At 41.0% G+C, this 15,040-nt stretch overlaps 1 protein-coding gene across 3 annotated transcripts in view; it reads right to left on the bottom strand.

Annotated features, from left to right (window-relative positions):
* The window catches only part of GRIA1 (glutamate ionotropic receptor AMPA type subunit 1), a 350,823-nt gene extending 338,089 nt beyond the window's left edge, over positions 1-12,734 (bottom strand). Inside the window, exons 1-2 of one of the 3 annotated variants that reach the window (XM_056811492.1) lie at positions 12,661-12,734; positions 8,933-9,070 (exon numbers count right to left, since the gene is read on the bottom strand). In XM_056811492.1, coding sequence (XP_056667470.1) covers positions 8,933-8,945 — 13 coding nt within the window. In that variant the 5' untranslated portion in view covers positions 8,946-9,070; positions 12,661-12,734. Of the gene's footprint in view, positions 1-8,932; positions 9,071-12,067; positions 12,551-12,660 lie in introns of those variants that run through there. The other 2 variants (XM_003339564.4, XM_001379328.4) reach the window with 2 other exon arrangements.
* Between the last annotated feature and the right edge of the window lie 2,306 nt (positions 12,735-15,040).

The raw sequence follows: 15,040 nt of genomic DNA, 5'->3' as shown, positions 1-15,040 counted from the left end.
TAGAGATCACCTGGAGTTAAGTGACTAATAGACAAGTAATTATGGAAATTGATCACAAGTGGAATTATGATATACTAATAATGAAAGATTTCAACTAGATGACAGTGAAATCAGCATTGGGCTTTGAGGCAGGAAGACCTGAATTCAAAATAGACTCAGCTATGCAAGACCAGGCACCCCACTTAACCTCTGTCTGACATAGTTTTTCCATTTATAAAATGGGGATAATAATAGCACCCATTTCTCAGGGTTGTTGTGAATATAAAATGGGATAATATTTATAAAAGGCTATATGAAATTTTTCTTACATATTATTTTCCAGATATTTTCTCTCTGCCAAAAGCAAAACATCTTATAAATTAATCAATTGCCTTATTAATAGGGTCATTTGGCAAGAAGCAGAGGAAGTAACAAAGAGGTCTTATTATTCTGGACCAGAGCCTGGCTGGAAAGCAGGAACTTGTTACTAAACAGTGGGGGAGATGTGACCACTGTCCATCTATAATAGAGAAGATGAGTAAAGTGACCAGCATCATCTGACATACATTTTAGGCTTTTGGAGAACAGATTTCAAATGGTTTTAGAGAAAGATAAAGTGGCATTCCCAAAGAATAACATCTGTAAGAGACGCTAGCATAAGAGGAGTGGGCATCCATCAAGGATGGATGATGAAAATACAAACAGTTTTGTTGAGGAAGAAAAAGGAAAGGTTATCTAAAACCATTAGATGAAAGTTTATTGAAAAGAAAGGTTATCTAAAATGCAGACTATCAAACTGGTTTTGAAAAGACAGGCAAAAATGATGGAAGAAAGAACAGGTAAAGGAGGGTGAATAGAAACATGCACTATGTTTCTATAAGAAGAGTGTCAGCCTGCTAAAGAATAGAAAGGATTGAGGATAGAAATGAGTGCTAGGACAACAAGAACAAGAAGATCCAGGATTCGTTGGGTGTGAAAGGGAACAAAGAAGGGAAAGTTCATTTTGGGGGTGGATTAAGATAATAACATTCCTGAGAGAAAGCAAAATTCTTATTTTTCTTCTTCATTCTCCACACTAAAGAAAATGATCTTTGGACAAGGAAGGAAAGAACAGAAATGACTAACATGAGTAGAAATCCAAGAAAAAGCAAGGAGATGAAATTAATTCACATAGCTTCTCTCAATTAGTACAAGTCATCATGTCCAGATGATCTATATCACAAGATATTAAAAGTCATCATAGATGTAATTGCCGAGCCATTGTCACTTGTCTTTGACAGATCATGAAGGACCGGGGAGGAAGGTACCAGCCATAACACTAGATAAAGGCAAATGTTCTGATTTTTGATAAAGCGAAGAATATGGAGCCCAAAAACTATTACATGATGAGTGTGGCTTCAAATCTTTGTGAAATTCTACATTATTAATGGTTTTCTTTGTTTGCAAGAAGAAAGGGAATTGACAATCATTAAGAGATAGCATGGATTCATCAAGAATAGACCACAACAGGGGTAAGCTGAGTGGCTCAGTGGATTGAGAGCCAAGCGTAGAAACAGGAGGTCCTGGGTTCAAATCTGAATTCAGATACTTCCTATCTGGGTGACCCTGAGCAAGTCACTTGGCCCCCATTGGCTAGCCCTTACCATTCTTTGCCTTAGAACCAATACACATTCTAAGATTCTAAGATGGAAGGCAAGGGTTTTAAAAAGATTTTTTTTAAAAGACCACAATAAATTAAAGTCATTTTCTTTCCCAAAAGGGTTATTAGACTAGTAAGTCAGGGGAATGCTTTAGATAAAAAAGTCACTTAGACTTGAACAAAGAATTTGACATAATTTTTATGGTATCCTTATGAACAAGATGGAGAAATGTGAGTGAGTAGAGAGTTAGATGATCTCATAAATTATTGAATGTTTAGACTCAAAAAATAGTCAATAATGGGAAAATGGTAAGTTGGCTAAAGTCTTTAGTGAAGTGTCTGAGGACTCTGTCCCCATTCCTGTGTTGGCCATTTTTTGTAACTGACACAGATGAAAACCTAGATGGTATATTTATCATAATTATATGTGTAGATGATATGAAGTTGAGGATGAAAAGACTTTAGATGACAAAATCAGTAATTTTTTTAACTCTTATCTTTCATCTTAAAATCAATACTGTATATTGGTTCCAAGGCAAAAGAGTAGTAAGGGCTAGACGATGGGGATTAAGTGACTTGCGCAGGGTCACATAGCTGGGAAGTGTTTGAGATCAGATTTGAACCTCAGATCTCCTATCCCTTGGCCTGGCTCTCAGTCCACTGAGCCACCCAGCTGGCCCCCAAAATCAATATTATGTAAGATTTTGACAAACAAGGATAATGGCCCAACCTGAACATTGAACATAATTGCATTAAGCACAAAGGTCTATTTTATGGCTCAGATGAATCCACTGCACAAGACTAGAAAAGGGATAGTGAATATAGACAATGTAAAAAAGAGCTTGGAAAAAATATTTATGGAACACAAGCTCAATACAAGTCAAGAGAGTGACGACAACCAAAGGAGTTAATGCAATCCTAAAATGTCAAAAAAGGTATCATTTCCTGGAAAGAGAGAGGTGATGATCCTGATATATTATGCTCTAGTCAGTCCATGCCCAGAGTCCTGCATTCACTTCCATGTTACATTTTAGGAAGGGCACTGACTAGTAGACACATTTCAAGAGCAAGGTAATGAGGATGATAAGGGGTGAAAAGGAGGAAGAAAATTCTAGGAGAGGATCTGTTGATGAACTTAGGGATATTTAGCCAGGAGAAGAGACAAAACAAGGAGCACACAGTTGCTCTCTTCAAATGCTTAAAGGGATTCTCTCCTGTCTGGCCCCAAGGCAGCCCTAGGAGCATTTAAGGGAAGCAGATTCTAGCTCATTACAACAGAAAACTTCCAGGCACTCAGAACTATCCCACCACTGAAAAGCTACTTCTTGGAGAAGATCATCACCAGAGGTCTGCAAAGGGTAAATGGACCCTTGTCAAGAATGTCAGAAGAAATTGCTTCTCAGGGCTATCTTAGACTATGGACTTTTACCAGGACTCTGAGTTCTGATACTTTTTGTTTTATTAAGGATCTACTCATTTCAGAGCCCAGTGCCTCATGAAAGAGGGGAAAAAAATAAGAGTAAGCTCATATTCCTACATTGCTTCCATGACACTTTATCTCTTCTATTTCATTTAATTCCCTTATGATATCTCTGAGGTAGAGAGTGCAAGCATTATTATACCTATTTACCACATGAGAAAACAGAGTCCCTTTTGCCTCAGATTACACACCAAGTCAGGACTTTATACCAGATATTCCACCTGTCTATCCAGGGCTCTTCCCACACACTACACTTTATCTTACAGAATTCCACGGTTCCCTCAAACTCTCTGCATCACCACGAACTGCCCACTCTTATTACAAGTTCCATGGAGTAGAGCAATAAACTAGCTTATTCCAGGCAGGGTGTTGTGGGGAGAGTCACTAGCAGAAAGGTTTTTAAAGCATTCTACAAAGTCAAAACAGTGCAGTAATGCTTCTTTTTAATCAATGGCATGACTAACAACAATCCATTACCAGCTACCACATCCTTTCGGTGTGGGAGGCCAGACTTAGAATGTGGTTCAAGATGTGCACCAGTCAAACTCTGAGCTCATCTATTATGGTGGGGTGGAGGAGCAGAGAGACAGTACACAGGTTGACAGGGAGAGCAGAGTAAAATAATTCTATCATGTTAAGTTGCATTAATTTTGGTGCATTCCCTGAATGACCTCAGAAGTCCTTTTCCTAGTTCTAAGTTCTCAGTGAGCACTCAGTTTTTGTTCAAGGGGTATGAGTTCAAGTCCTGTTTCTGTCACTAGCTATTTGACCATTGGCAGTAAATTAGCCTTTTTCTGCCTTAGTTTCCCCATGTGTTAACTCCTACCTCATCTCCCTTCTGTGGTTTCTGTAAGGAGACAGTGAGGTGGCATATCAGAGTACCAGGAAGATCTAAGTTCAAATCCCACCTCTGACATTTTCTGTGTAATATTGGACAAGTATCTAAATCTCAGTTTCCTTATCTGTAAAATAAGCAAGGAGTTGAGACTAGATAGTCTGTGAAGTACCTTCCAGCTGCAAATCTATAATCTTATGAATCAGGAAGACCTGAATTTGAATCCAGACTCAGATGCTTAATAGCTTGTTTGTTTCTGTGGTTGTCCAGTTGTTTCAGTCATATCTGACTCTTTGTGATACCATTTGAAGTTTTCTTGGCAAAGATAAAGGAGTGTTTTGCAATTTCATTCTCTGGCTTGCTTTAGAGATGAGGAAATTGAGGAAAATAGGGTTAAGTGACATGGCCAGGGTCATACAGCTAGTCAGTATCTGAGGCCAGGTTTGGACTCTGGAAGATGAGACCTCCTGACTTCAGGCCCCTGTACTCTAGCCACAGCATCACTCAGCTGCTCCTACTAGTTGTTTAATCTCTATCCATCAGCTTCAAATGACTCATCTATAAGATGGGAATAATACCCTTACTCAAAGGATCAAATGAAATAACATATGGAAATCACTTTGTAAATCATAAGAAGTTAAAAATGCTAGTTTTCATTATAATGAATAGCATGCATTTTGATACAAAGTATTATGAAATCTAAGTTATTATTCTACCAATGGAAAAATGTCTAAACTGGATTATCCCACAAAGATGAGGAAAGCACATGGTTCACTCAGTAATAAGCATTTACAGTGAATAAAAACCAAAGCTGAACAAGAAGAATTAATATGAGCTTGAAGTCTACATACTATGATGGCCAAACTCATCTCAAAAGCTCAGAAATGTTTTCATCAAAAAATTCTTACCTTCCATATTGGGTCTTGCTAATCCATTAAGTTATAGTATATTAGAGCTAGAAAGAGTCACATATCTCAAGTATTTAAAGGATTACTGTGTGGAAACTAGATTAGAATTGTTCTGCTTGGTGCCAGTGGACAGAGCCTGGAGAAATGGATGGAATTTGCAAAGGTCAATTTAGATTTTAGATAAGACTCAAGGCTGCTTAAGATGTTGTAAGTTCTCCCTCTATAGAAGGTTTCAAAATAGTTTGTTGAGTATGTTATAATGGTGATTCCTTTTCCAACGTGGTTTGAGCCAGATGGCCACTGAGGTCTCTTCTAAGACTCAAATTCTCAGATTCTGTGACCAAAGCCAACTCTCCTAATTAAGAGAGAAAGAAATTCAGGAGGTAGGAGTGGTAGTGGAAATGACTTAGGAAAGTTATATAGTGAATTAGCAAACAGAACTTATATAAGCACTAGGTACCTCAAGTCACATAAATGATAACTATTTGGGATTCATTGGATACTAAGAAGAAATTTGCCTAGATCCATTTTTCTTTACTTTGTACAAAAAAAAAATCACCTGGGAGGAAGGCTTAACTTCATGAGATAACCATTCTTGTCATTTTTATTTTGCTCAGTCATTTATTGGTTGTATCTGACTCTTTGTGACCCCATTTGGGGTTTTCTCGGCAAAGATACTGGAGTGGCTTGCCATTTCCTTCTCCAAATAATTTGGCAAATGGAGAAACTGAGGCAAAATGGTTCAGTGACTTATGTGGGGTCACACACTTAGTAAGTGTCTGAGGTTGGATTTTAACTCTGGTCTTCCTCACTCCAGGCCCAGCATGCTATCTACTGCACCACCTAGCTGTCATTTTTATATTGTATCCTAAAGGAATCTACTGACCCTCTATTTCCTGACCCAGGGGCAGTCACCTTCATCACTAGCTGTCCTGCTCATCCCACCTGCCTGGGCTACTGACATGGTTTGCAACTATGAGAACTTTCAGCTTTTAATAAGCTCTTTCAGTCACCTAAAGCCTTCTCGTATCTTATTGACTCTATCCTATAGCTCAAGCTTATTCAGAATTTCTTATAAGTAAAAATCAAGCAGTATATATCCATCCCCCAACTCATTTTTCTTATGTGCCCTCAATTCCCCACATGCCCTACAACTATTGTCCTGAAAAACAGCCTCAGATCCAATATCAAATCACAGTCAGAGTTGATTTCTGTAAATATATTTTCCTCTTTGAAGTATTCCACGGTTCCTTGTCCCAAACCCTGCTCTATCATCTGATACCATAGCTTTAGGTAACCATAGAATCTCCTCAACATCAGGGATTGTTTCTTGAATTTCTTTGTACTATTAGCACTGTGTACAATACCTGGCACATAGTAGGCACTTAATAAATATTTACTGACAATTTATTAACTTGTCACATTACTAATAAAAAATCTTTTATTTATATAGTCATGTACTAGTTACAAGTAATAACTCATCCAATAATAACAAGTCAAATTTATATTTCCAAATATCATAGTTTAAAGGTATCCGAAACTAAAGGTACTTGGACACATAACTGAACAGGATATCCAAAAGTGGTCCTCCAGATTCTGCTTGAAGACCTTCAGGAAAGGGGAGCTCCTCCCTAGTTCCTCTCAAGACAGTCCTCCCCATCTGGGATAGACCTAATGTTGGAAGGTTTTCCTTATATCAAAGAATAAACATATGTCCCTGAAACCTGCTCATTGTTTCCCATTCTACCTTCTGTGACCAAATAGAACAAGTTTCATCCTTCCTTCACATGATAATCCTTTGAATACTTAAAAACACTTCCACATTCTCCCCTTCTCCAGTCTAAGTATCCCCAATTCCTTCTGCTTGTAGGCATGTGGCTTAATCTTGATTTCCTTTCTCTGACTATAACTCAGCATCCTAAAATGTAGTACCTACTCTAGATGTTGTCTGGCTTAGATAGAAAAGAACAAGATTATCATCTTGCCAGGAATCCTCTCTACGACATCCCCCCTAAATAATTCTCTAGCTTCTACTAAGATTCAACACGTAATTATGCAATGACTATTCAGTTGTATGGTTTATAATGCAAACTGTCTCAAATGATCCTCAAAACAACCCTGTGAGGGACAGGTTAATTCTCATCCCCATTTTACAGAGGAGCCAATGGGCTTAAGCATGCAAACTAGCTTGTCTAAGTTCACATTGCTAGGAGATGGCACAGCTGGGATTCTCAGCCCTAGCCTCTGCTCTCAAACCCAGGATTCTTTCCACGACCCTTTGTTAATCTACAAAACACTTTCCCTTTATATAGCCATAGACATTTAGTCATGAAAGTGTTACAATCCCTTTTTGACATAGTAACAAATAAGATTCAGAGAGCTAAGGAGACTTCTCTAGAGCCACACAATTGGTAAAAAATATATGCCAGGACTCATAGCTAGCTCTAAACCCCAAAACCAGGTCCTTCTCATCAGACCATTAATTTATATCATGGTCATCTTTGTAGATGGTTTTTCTCCCTCTTCTCCTAAGCAACTGGAGAATTGGGATTTGTTCTAATTTATCTTTATATCTTTTTCCTCTTATCTGCTCTCACCTTTATCACAAAGCTGAGAGATCTGCACATAATAATTTTTCAAAATGAATCAATGTCTAAACCCAAAGAAAACCTGGCTACCCTCCCCTCACCCACTCTCTCATTACAAGAAGCTCCATTTATCTTTCTTCATGTATTCTGGTCTTCCTATTATTATTCATTCCTTCACTCCTTCATTCAACAACCCATTGATTAATCTATGTGCTCAGCTGTTCTGCACTGGGGGAGACATAAAGGTAAGCATTGTTGATTTAGAGTTGGAGGGGACTTTTTGAATCTATTTTATCTAATCCATTTTATCAGTGGAGAAACTGAGGCCAGGAAGATTATGCTTTTTACCAAAGGTCATATTGCTGGATATTAGCAGAGCTGGTACTAGAACCCAAACCTCCTGATTTCAGGCCAAAGTTTTGCCAACTGAACCAATGGAGCAAACCAGCACATAGTAGATTGGTACAAGCTATTAATAACAACAATATAATAGCTGACTTTATATAGTGTTTTGAGGTTTGTAAATACTATCTCATATAATTTGTATAAGTTGTAATATATACATAATATCCAGTACGGTATAAGAACAATACAAAGTTGTCTCGCCTACATCTCCGAGTTGCCTATTATGGAAAAAAGCAGAAACAAAGGAAATCGAAGGGCTCTAAATACCCCTATAAAGAAGCCCAACTATATCTTCAACTTTGCAACTGTGCTATTCACCAGATGTAGCTGATAAGAATATATTATCAACTTACAGAGCATAGCTTTTGCCTCTTTTGCATAACCATGCAAGATCCTGTACCTTATGTCATTCCATGTACTTAGATGCACATTAATTACTCAAACTTTTAATTTTCTCAGGTCAGACACCTGAAACCCATCTATTTTTTCTTCTTCCTTTAAATGAGCTTTTATGTATTTTACCCTCAAATTCCTTACCTATATTGCTGCTATTAATCTGTTTACCACTTCCAAATGCTTTGAGGACTAGTTGGAGTGAATATTTTAAATGGATAATACTAACTCTACCAGATGTGGAACTGAGTGTGTAATGTCTCACCCGACTCTCATAAAGAAGAACTTTCAGATTTGGCCTACCCCAAATGGGTGCTGTTTTCCCTTCAGGATGAGAGGAAGTCTCCAGACACATGCCTCCTACCTCCAAAGTACTTAGAAGTTTCTTGTGTAATCATGAAATGTTTAGCTCACCATGGGATGCTGTTTACCATGCTGAACCAGAGAATTAAATCATAACTGTGGTGATATTCCTCAGGATAGAACAACCATTGCCAAATTATTTACAGTCAGCCCCAGGGAGAGTCAACCCAATGGATGAGGGGTTCACAAAAACCAGGCCCAGAAAGAACTAGAAAGACCTCAGGAATTTTGCTTTGAAGACTGGATTTGTTTTCAATAACACTTCCCCATTGCCTTTTGGGGGCTATGGTAGATAACAATCAAAACAATAAAAGAAGGAGAGAATCCAGAATATTTACTTACATCTATACGTCATTTCAAAGCTGTCGCTGATGTTCACTATATCAATCTGGGGGAGCAATTTCGGGGGTTCTGTGAGTTGTGACAAAGCGAATCTAAAAGCTGCATGTTCCTGGGATTGCTGATTTGGAAATAATCCCCCTATAAGGAAAAAAAAACATACCATCTGGGTTTTAAACATAGCCATAGTGTACTAGGAAACTGGCTAAATACCATTCACAGGATCACTGGACCATAGAACATCAGTAAGAATTGGAAGGGACTTTAAAACACAAAACCTCAGATCTGGAAGAGGGCTCAGAAGTTATCTAGTTCAACCACTGAGAGGGAAACTAAGGTCCAGAGAATGGAACCAATGTTTCAAAGATGCATAGACAGATAGTGGCAGAGTCAGGAATAAAATCTGAGTCTCCAGTCAGTGTTCTCTTAACTATGTCAGGCTGTTTCCTTTTCTCTGCTATACAATAATAAGAGTCCAGTCCAATCTGCAGTGAATCCTGGATTTGACACTTGCTGCTTGGCTTTGGCAAAATCCTTGAATTCCAGGAAGCTCAGAAGCATCTCTCACTCTCTCCCACATATACACACACTTTCCCACCCCCACCAAGACGCATGAGGGTTCAAACACACTGTACTAGCCATCATGTGGCTTGTTCTATAGTCCTGCTTTATATAACCAGTTTCCACATTTCAGTAGCTAAACCGCAGGGCCCATGCAACTAGGAATGGCTTAGGCCAGAGGAAGGAGGACGGGGAGGTTTGAAACTTCCTTATTTTCCTGAAACTACTGGAGTCCCGTGTGTGTATGTACACATAGATGTGTGTACGGAAGCAGAGAATCAAATATATGTTGTTTATTTAATCATAGACATGGCCATAATTGGGGGCATCTATAATAACATGGGCACACATGTGAACATCATACAAATAAACGCACATACAATTCAGACACATTGTGCATACACCACTCACATGTACCCACATATAACATACCCATCTAATAGAATACACTATATATGCACAACCAGGCATACAAACTTGCATACACAGTTGTTTAGAAAGATATACACATATCCTTACAGACAGACATTCAAACTCAGGTATAACCTTTCCCCTCACTTTAAGTGCCTTTCTTTTAAGATTTCTTTCCATTTACACAGTCTAAATATTGCCCCCATAGACTGTAAACACCTTGAGGGTAGAGACGGTATCTTTGCCTTTGTCTCTCCTTTGCATAACACTTCATAAAAGCTTGCTGACTGACTGGTGGATTTATGTTTATGCTTCTGATACGTATTCACAGCTCAGCATACACAAGCACAGAATGAAATAAATTGGTACACTTATCCCCAAAGTGCCCTTTTAAACTGTTGTGCTTAAAGCTGCACTAAGACTTTGGGACACCTTGTAAACATATGGAAATACGCATGCTTATCTACATATGTATACACATATGCCTACGCTCTCACACATACACGCAGGCAGACACAAAATGCCAGTATATACACCTGTACCCCCATTTTATTAGCAAAACAAACTCTGGCAGATTCAGTATTAAGGAAGGAAAGAGACTTCCCTCCTCCGCTCTACCCCTCCGAGACACTAGCCGGCTAGAAGACCACACCCTGAACACTTCCCTCCCTCTTCCCCTCCCCCCTCCCTTCAATGAATGAAATAGAGGGTGGGGACAACTCTCCAGGCTGGAGCTGTCAGGGAGCTGGTGGGGTGATGGTTGGGAGTCTAGCTGAAGAAACCAGCAGGGCGCCTGTTAACACGCAGAAGTTTGCCGCACAGACTACACGAACCCGAACACAGGCACAGACAGGAGCACAATGCGCCCCCCCTCCACCCCGTCACTACCCCCACCCCACCCCCAACCTGGGTGTAACAGGTGTCAAGGAACAATGGGAGTTCCATCAGCCATAATCCTATTCTAAGGCTTTTTGCTTGGCATCAAAGGAGTATATGTGTGTGTGTGTTGGGGGGGAGGCGAGGTGAGGGAACGGGGAGACAAGGCGCCCTCGCGTTGCAGCACCGCAACAACGTGTACCACAGACACACAAAGACCCACAAACTCTGGGAAATGGAAACTTTCCACGGCGGATCCCTTGGGGGATGGGAAGAGAAAGTGGAGTGTGGGATGAGGAGGGGTAAAATAGGCGAGAAGCTGTTAGCAGAGACAGGTCCCTGTTTCACACCACGTTTAACACATGTGTATGTAACTCGACGCCCCCCCCCCCCCCCTTCTCCATCCTTCACGGAAGGTTTTTTCCTGGGTTGATTGATGGCACGTGTTCACTACCTAGTACCACAGGCTGCAGCTTGGGGGGGGGGGAGGTTTTGTTTTGGACGCGAGCGAGAGAAGGCTGGGAGGGAGGGGGTGGATAGCCAGTATAATCGAGATGCTGCATCTCGGAAGAAGCCAGGAGTCTCTTTAACTTGATGGAATGGAACAGAGGAGATAGAAGAAAGGGAGTGAGGGTTTGGGGGAGGGTGGACTCGAAGCTAGGAAAGGGTAGATTCTCCGATGTTGAAGGTAAAAATACCAGGGGGAGGGGAAATTTAACCAAAGGAAAAAAGAGGCTAATGAATTATTGAATAGTGGGGTGGGGGTGAGGGCGGAGGAGAGTGTGTTAGAATGAGAGAGGGAGCCCCACAGCCTCAGGCTGTTTGCTTTCTAGGGGAAGGCTACGCTGGGCTACGCTGCTGTCTTATTTATCCCTTCAGCCCACCACAGCTAGCTTTAGTTTCTAAAATGGAGGAGGGGAGGGTTAGGGTTAACTGAACGCCCACCATTCCCTTGTCAACTGCAGCCTATTTGCAAAGCGTCGCTTCCACCATTTCACTCGCACGCTGTGTGTGTGTGTGTGTGTGTCCGTCCATGTCCGCGCGCGTGCGTGCACAAACTTCCCCATGCCCCCACCCTCCATCTCGTCGGGAAGAGGGTTAAAAGACACCCCTTCCCTGCGCTAGCAGCCCCCCGAGCCCGTGGCACGTCCGCAGCAAGCCCAGCCGCTCCTGGCCACGCGCGTAGAAAAGCCCGTGTACCAAAGCAGCGACCACCAGCCCCCAATACCCAAACCTAGAAAGTGACTTCCAGCCTCCTCCCCATCCCCAGCCAAATGCTTTCCCACTCACCGATCTGAATGTTGTTGGGGAAATTGGCACCTACTACCGCCCCTAGAAAACCGGTGCAAAAGAAGGCGAAAATGCACTGCATATTCCTTTTTGCATTGGCGAAAAAAGAAGCCCAGTTCCAACCATAGATTTGGGGGGGTTCCCTGTTCCCTTTCTCTCCCAGGCTAGGCGGCTGCCCCTCGGGCGGCCCCTCAGCGCGCAGGGTTGGCTTCGCTCCGCTTGCAAGCCGCCACTTCAACTGCCTTAGCACCAACTGGCGGCAGGGCGAGCTGAGCCGCTGACTGAGAGAAGCCCTTCTTCCCCCGGCGCTCTCGCTCTCGCTCTCCCTCTCCCACTCTCCCTCTCTCTCTCTAGCTCTCTCCCTCTCACACACGCGCGCACGCACGCACGCGGCATTTCCATCAGGCTTAATGCCCGCCTAGCTCCGAGTTCAACAGCTGGGCTCCGCTGCACATCGCCCCCCCACCCCCCGCCCCAACCCCCATCCATTCTCCCTCCTCTTCCCTTCCTTAACCCAGGCCGTGATGGGAGTCGGGGTGGGAGACAAGGTAGCTTTGTCTTTGGAAGGGCAATCCTCGTTCTTTCTCCCCCACCTTTGCTCTAATAAGTACTCATAATGGTATAGCGCTCTCCTTCCCCTTGTAGATCTGCGATGCTGCATTTTTATCCCCATTTTCCAGAGAAAAAGCTGAGGCTCAGGATTACAATTTACACTTTCTTTCGTCACAATCATATGAGGTAAATAAGGCAGGTAATAACCCTTCTTTTGCCCTTTTTGATAGAAACAGAAACAAGCTAAGGAAAGCAACCCCGAAAGGCAGTTTTAAGATCTCTCAACACTAAATAAACCTTATTACCTTTGTTTTTCAGTTGAGAAAGTAAGACTCAAGAGTCAAAGTGACTTGTATGAAATTAATAGCAGAATGCTAACTTGAACCCACATCTTTAGACTTCAAGCCTAATACTATTTCCCTTATTTCACAATATACGAGGAGGGGCAGCCATAGCTTGACTCTCAAGGGGACAATTTAATCTCCGTTATGAAAAAATAAAATCATGTCCTTTCCCCAATACCACATATCCCATTACCTTGTGTCCAGGTGGAGGCTGACAATTGTGGGATCTAGGGAGAATCAGTAGGTGGCATGGAGGATCCACTCTAGTCTCAGATCCATCTCTGCTTGATCTAGGTCATTTTCTTAAGGAAAGCAGGTTGTATGTGGCACACAGTGTTCGCTCTACTGTCCCAATTATTAGTACAACCTGGTGCCCCAGGGACAGACCCTAGAAATCCCTCATTTTTAAAAAAGAGAGAGAAAAAAAAAGGTTTTCCCAGATTGGTAGAGTGATAGAAAAACACTGCCAAATGAAGAACTTCCCAACCAAAGTACTTATATTGCTTGGATTTTTCTCCTTGGGGTCTAGTCCCTGTTGGCATGCCTTTATTCCAACTCTTGGCAGTAGTTTTTACTACATCCTGTTTAGATCTTTCTCTCCCTAGCCCACAAAACCCCCCAGGGAAGCTGGGCCATGTTGGTGTGTTATGAAGACCAAGAGAGCACTTTATGCTGATCAGTTACATGAATCCTTTTACATCAAGCATAATATTGAAAGGACTGAGGATGGTGGCAAAATTTGCATTTGGATTGTTCCTCTTATATCAGTCCACAAAAGACATTAAAAGTAATCTCTTTCAATGGCCATCTGAAGCACGGATCTCTGCTACCCTCCCCCACCCCCCTTAAGCTTCCCAACTACTGGACATCCAAATTCTCCTTGAAAACATCTAATGATGAGAGATTCGTTATCTCATTAGACAGTCCATTACAGAATTGAACAGTTCCAACTATTAGGAAGTCCTTTATATCCAGGTGAAATTTGTTTCTATGTAATTTTCATTTCTGTTGTTTCCAGTTCTGTCTTCTGGGACCAATCAGATCATCTGAACAGATTGCATGGCCCATGAGTCTTTTTTTCCTCTTGCCCCACCACTCCCAGTTTTTTTCATCTCATCCTCATGTGGCATGGAATGTCTCTGTTTCTCTTACCATCACAGTAATGTTCTAGTAATGCAGCACAGTTTTCAGTATCTCTTCCAAAACTGTGACACCCAGAACTCAACATCATACTCTAGATGTGATTTAAATGCAACAAAGAACAGGATTGCCAACCTATCTTGGTGCAGTAGATAAAGGACAGTCAGGAAGACTGGAGTTCAAATTTGACCTGACACTTACTAGTTGGGTGACACCAGACAAGTCACTAAACTCATTTATCTTAGTTTCTTCATCTGTAAAATTGGAATGATAATAGCATTTGCTTTGCAGAATTATTGTGAGGATCAAATGAGATGATAATTGTAAAACTTTAGCAAAATGTCTAACACATAGTAAGAGATATATAAAAGTTAGCTATTGTTATTAGTTTTTTTAGAACAGCCTAAGGCTATATTTGTTTTGTTTTGGGGAGTAAGGTAGGTGGGAGAAGAAGAGTTGTTTGTGGTTCAGCAAGAGCCCTAGCTCTTTTCTCTTTGAATCACCTGTCTGAACTTATTTTCACTTGTGCAGTTGCTTTAATTTCAATCTAAATGCAGAATTTCAAATTTGTCCCTATTAATTTTTTTATGATTACAGTCACTTGTGAAATGTTGGAGCTAGAAGAGATCTTAGAAGTCATCCAGGCTCTCATATTATAGATGATAAGTCCATAGAAGTAAAATGACTTGTCTCAGGTCACATAGCCAGTAGTAGAGCTTTTCAAGATTTCTTTATATATCAATTCTGTCATCTAAGGTTTCAGCAATTCCTCCCTACTTCATTTTGCCTGCAAATTTAATAAGTATGCCATTTATGCTTTCATTTAATTTACTGATAAAAACGTTGAACAAAACAGTACTGTGGACATATCACTGTTACTTAATACTGCATTATTATAATTAATGTCTCCTCTCAGTATAAAATAAAAATGATATTC

This window comes from Monodelphis domestica, chromosome 1 (genome assembly GCF_027887165.1).
Source record: "Monodelphis domestica isolate mMonDom1 chromosome 1, mMonDom1.pri, whole genome shotgun sequence".
NCBI classification, from domain to species: Eukaryota; Metazoa; Chordata; class Mammalia; order Didelphimorphia; family Didelphidae; genus Monodelphis; species Monodelphis domestica.
The sequence above is the reverse complement of the archived record's forward strand: the minus strand, read 5'-3'. Positions and strand labels throughout refer to the sequence as shown.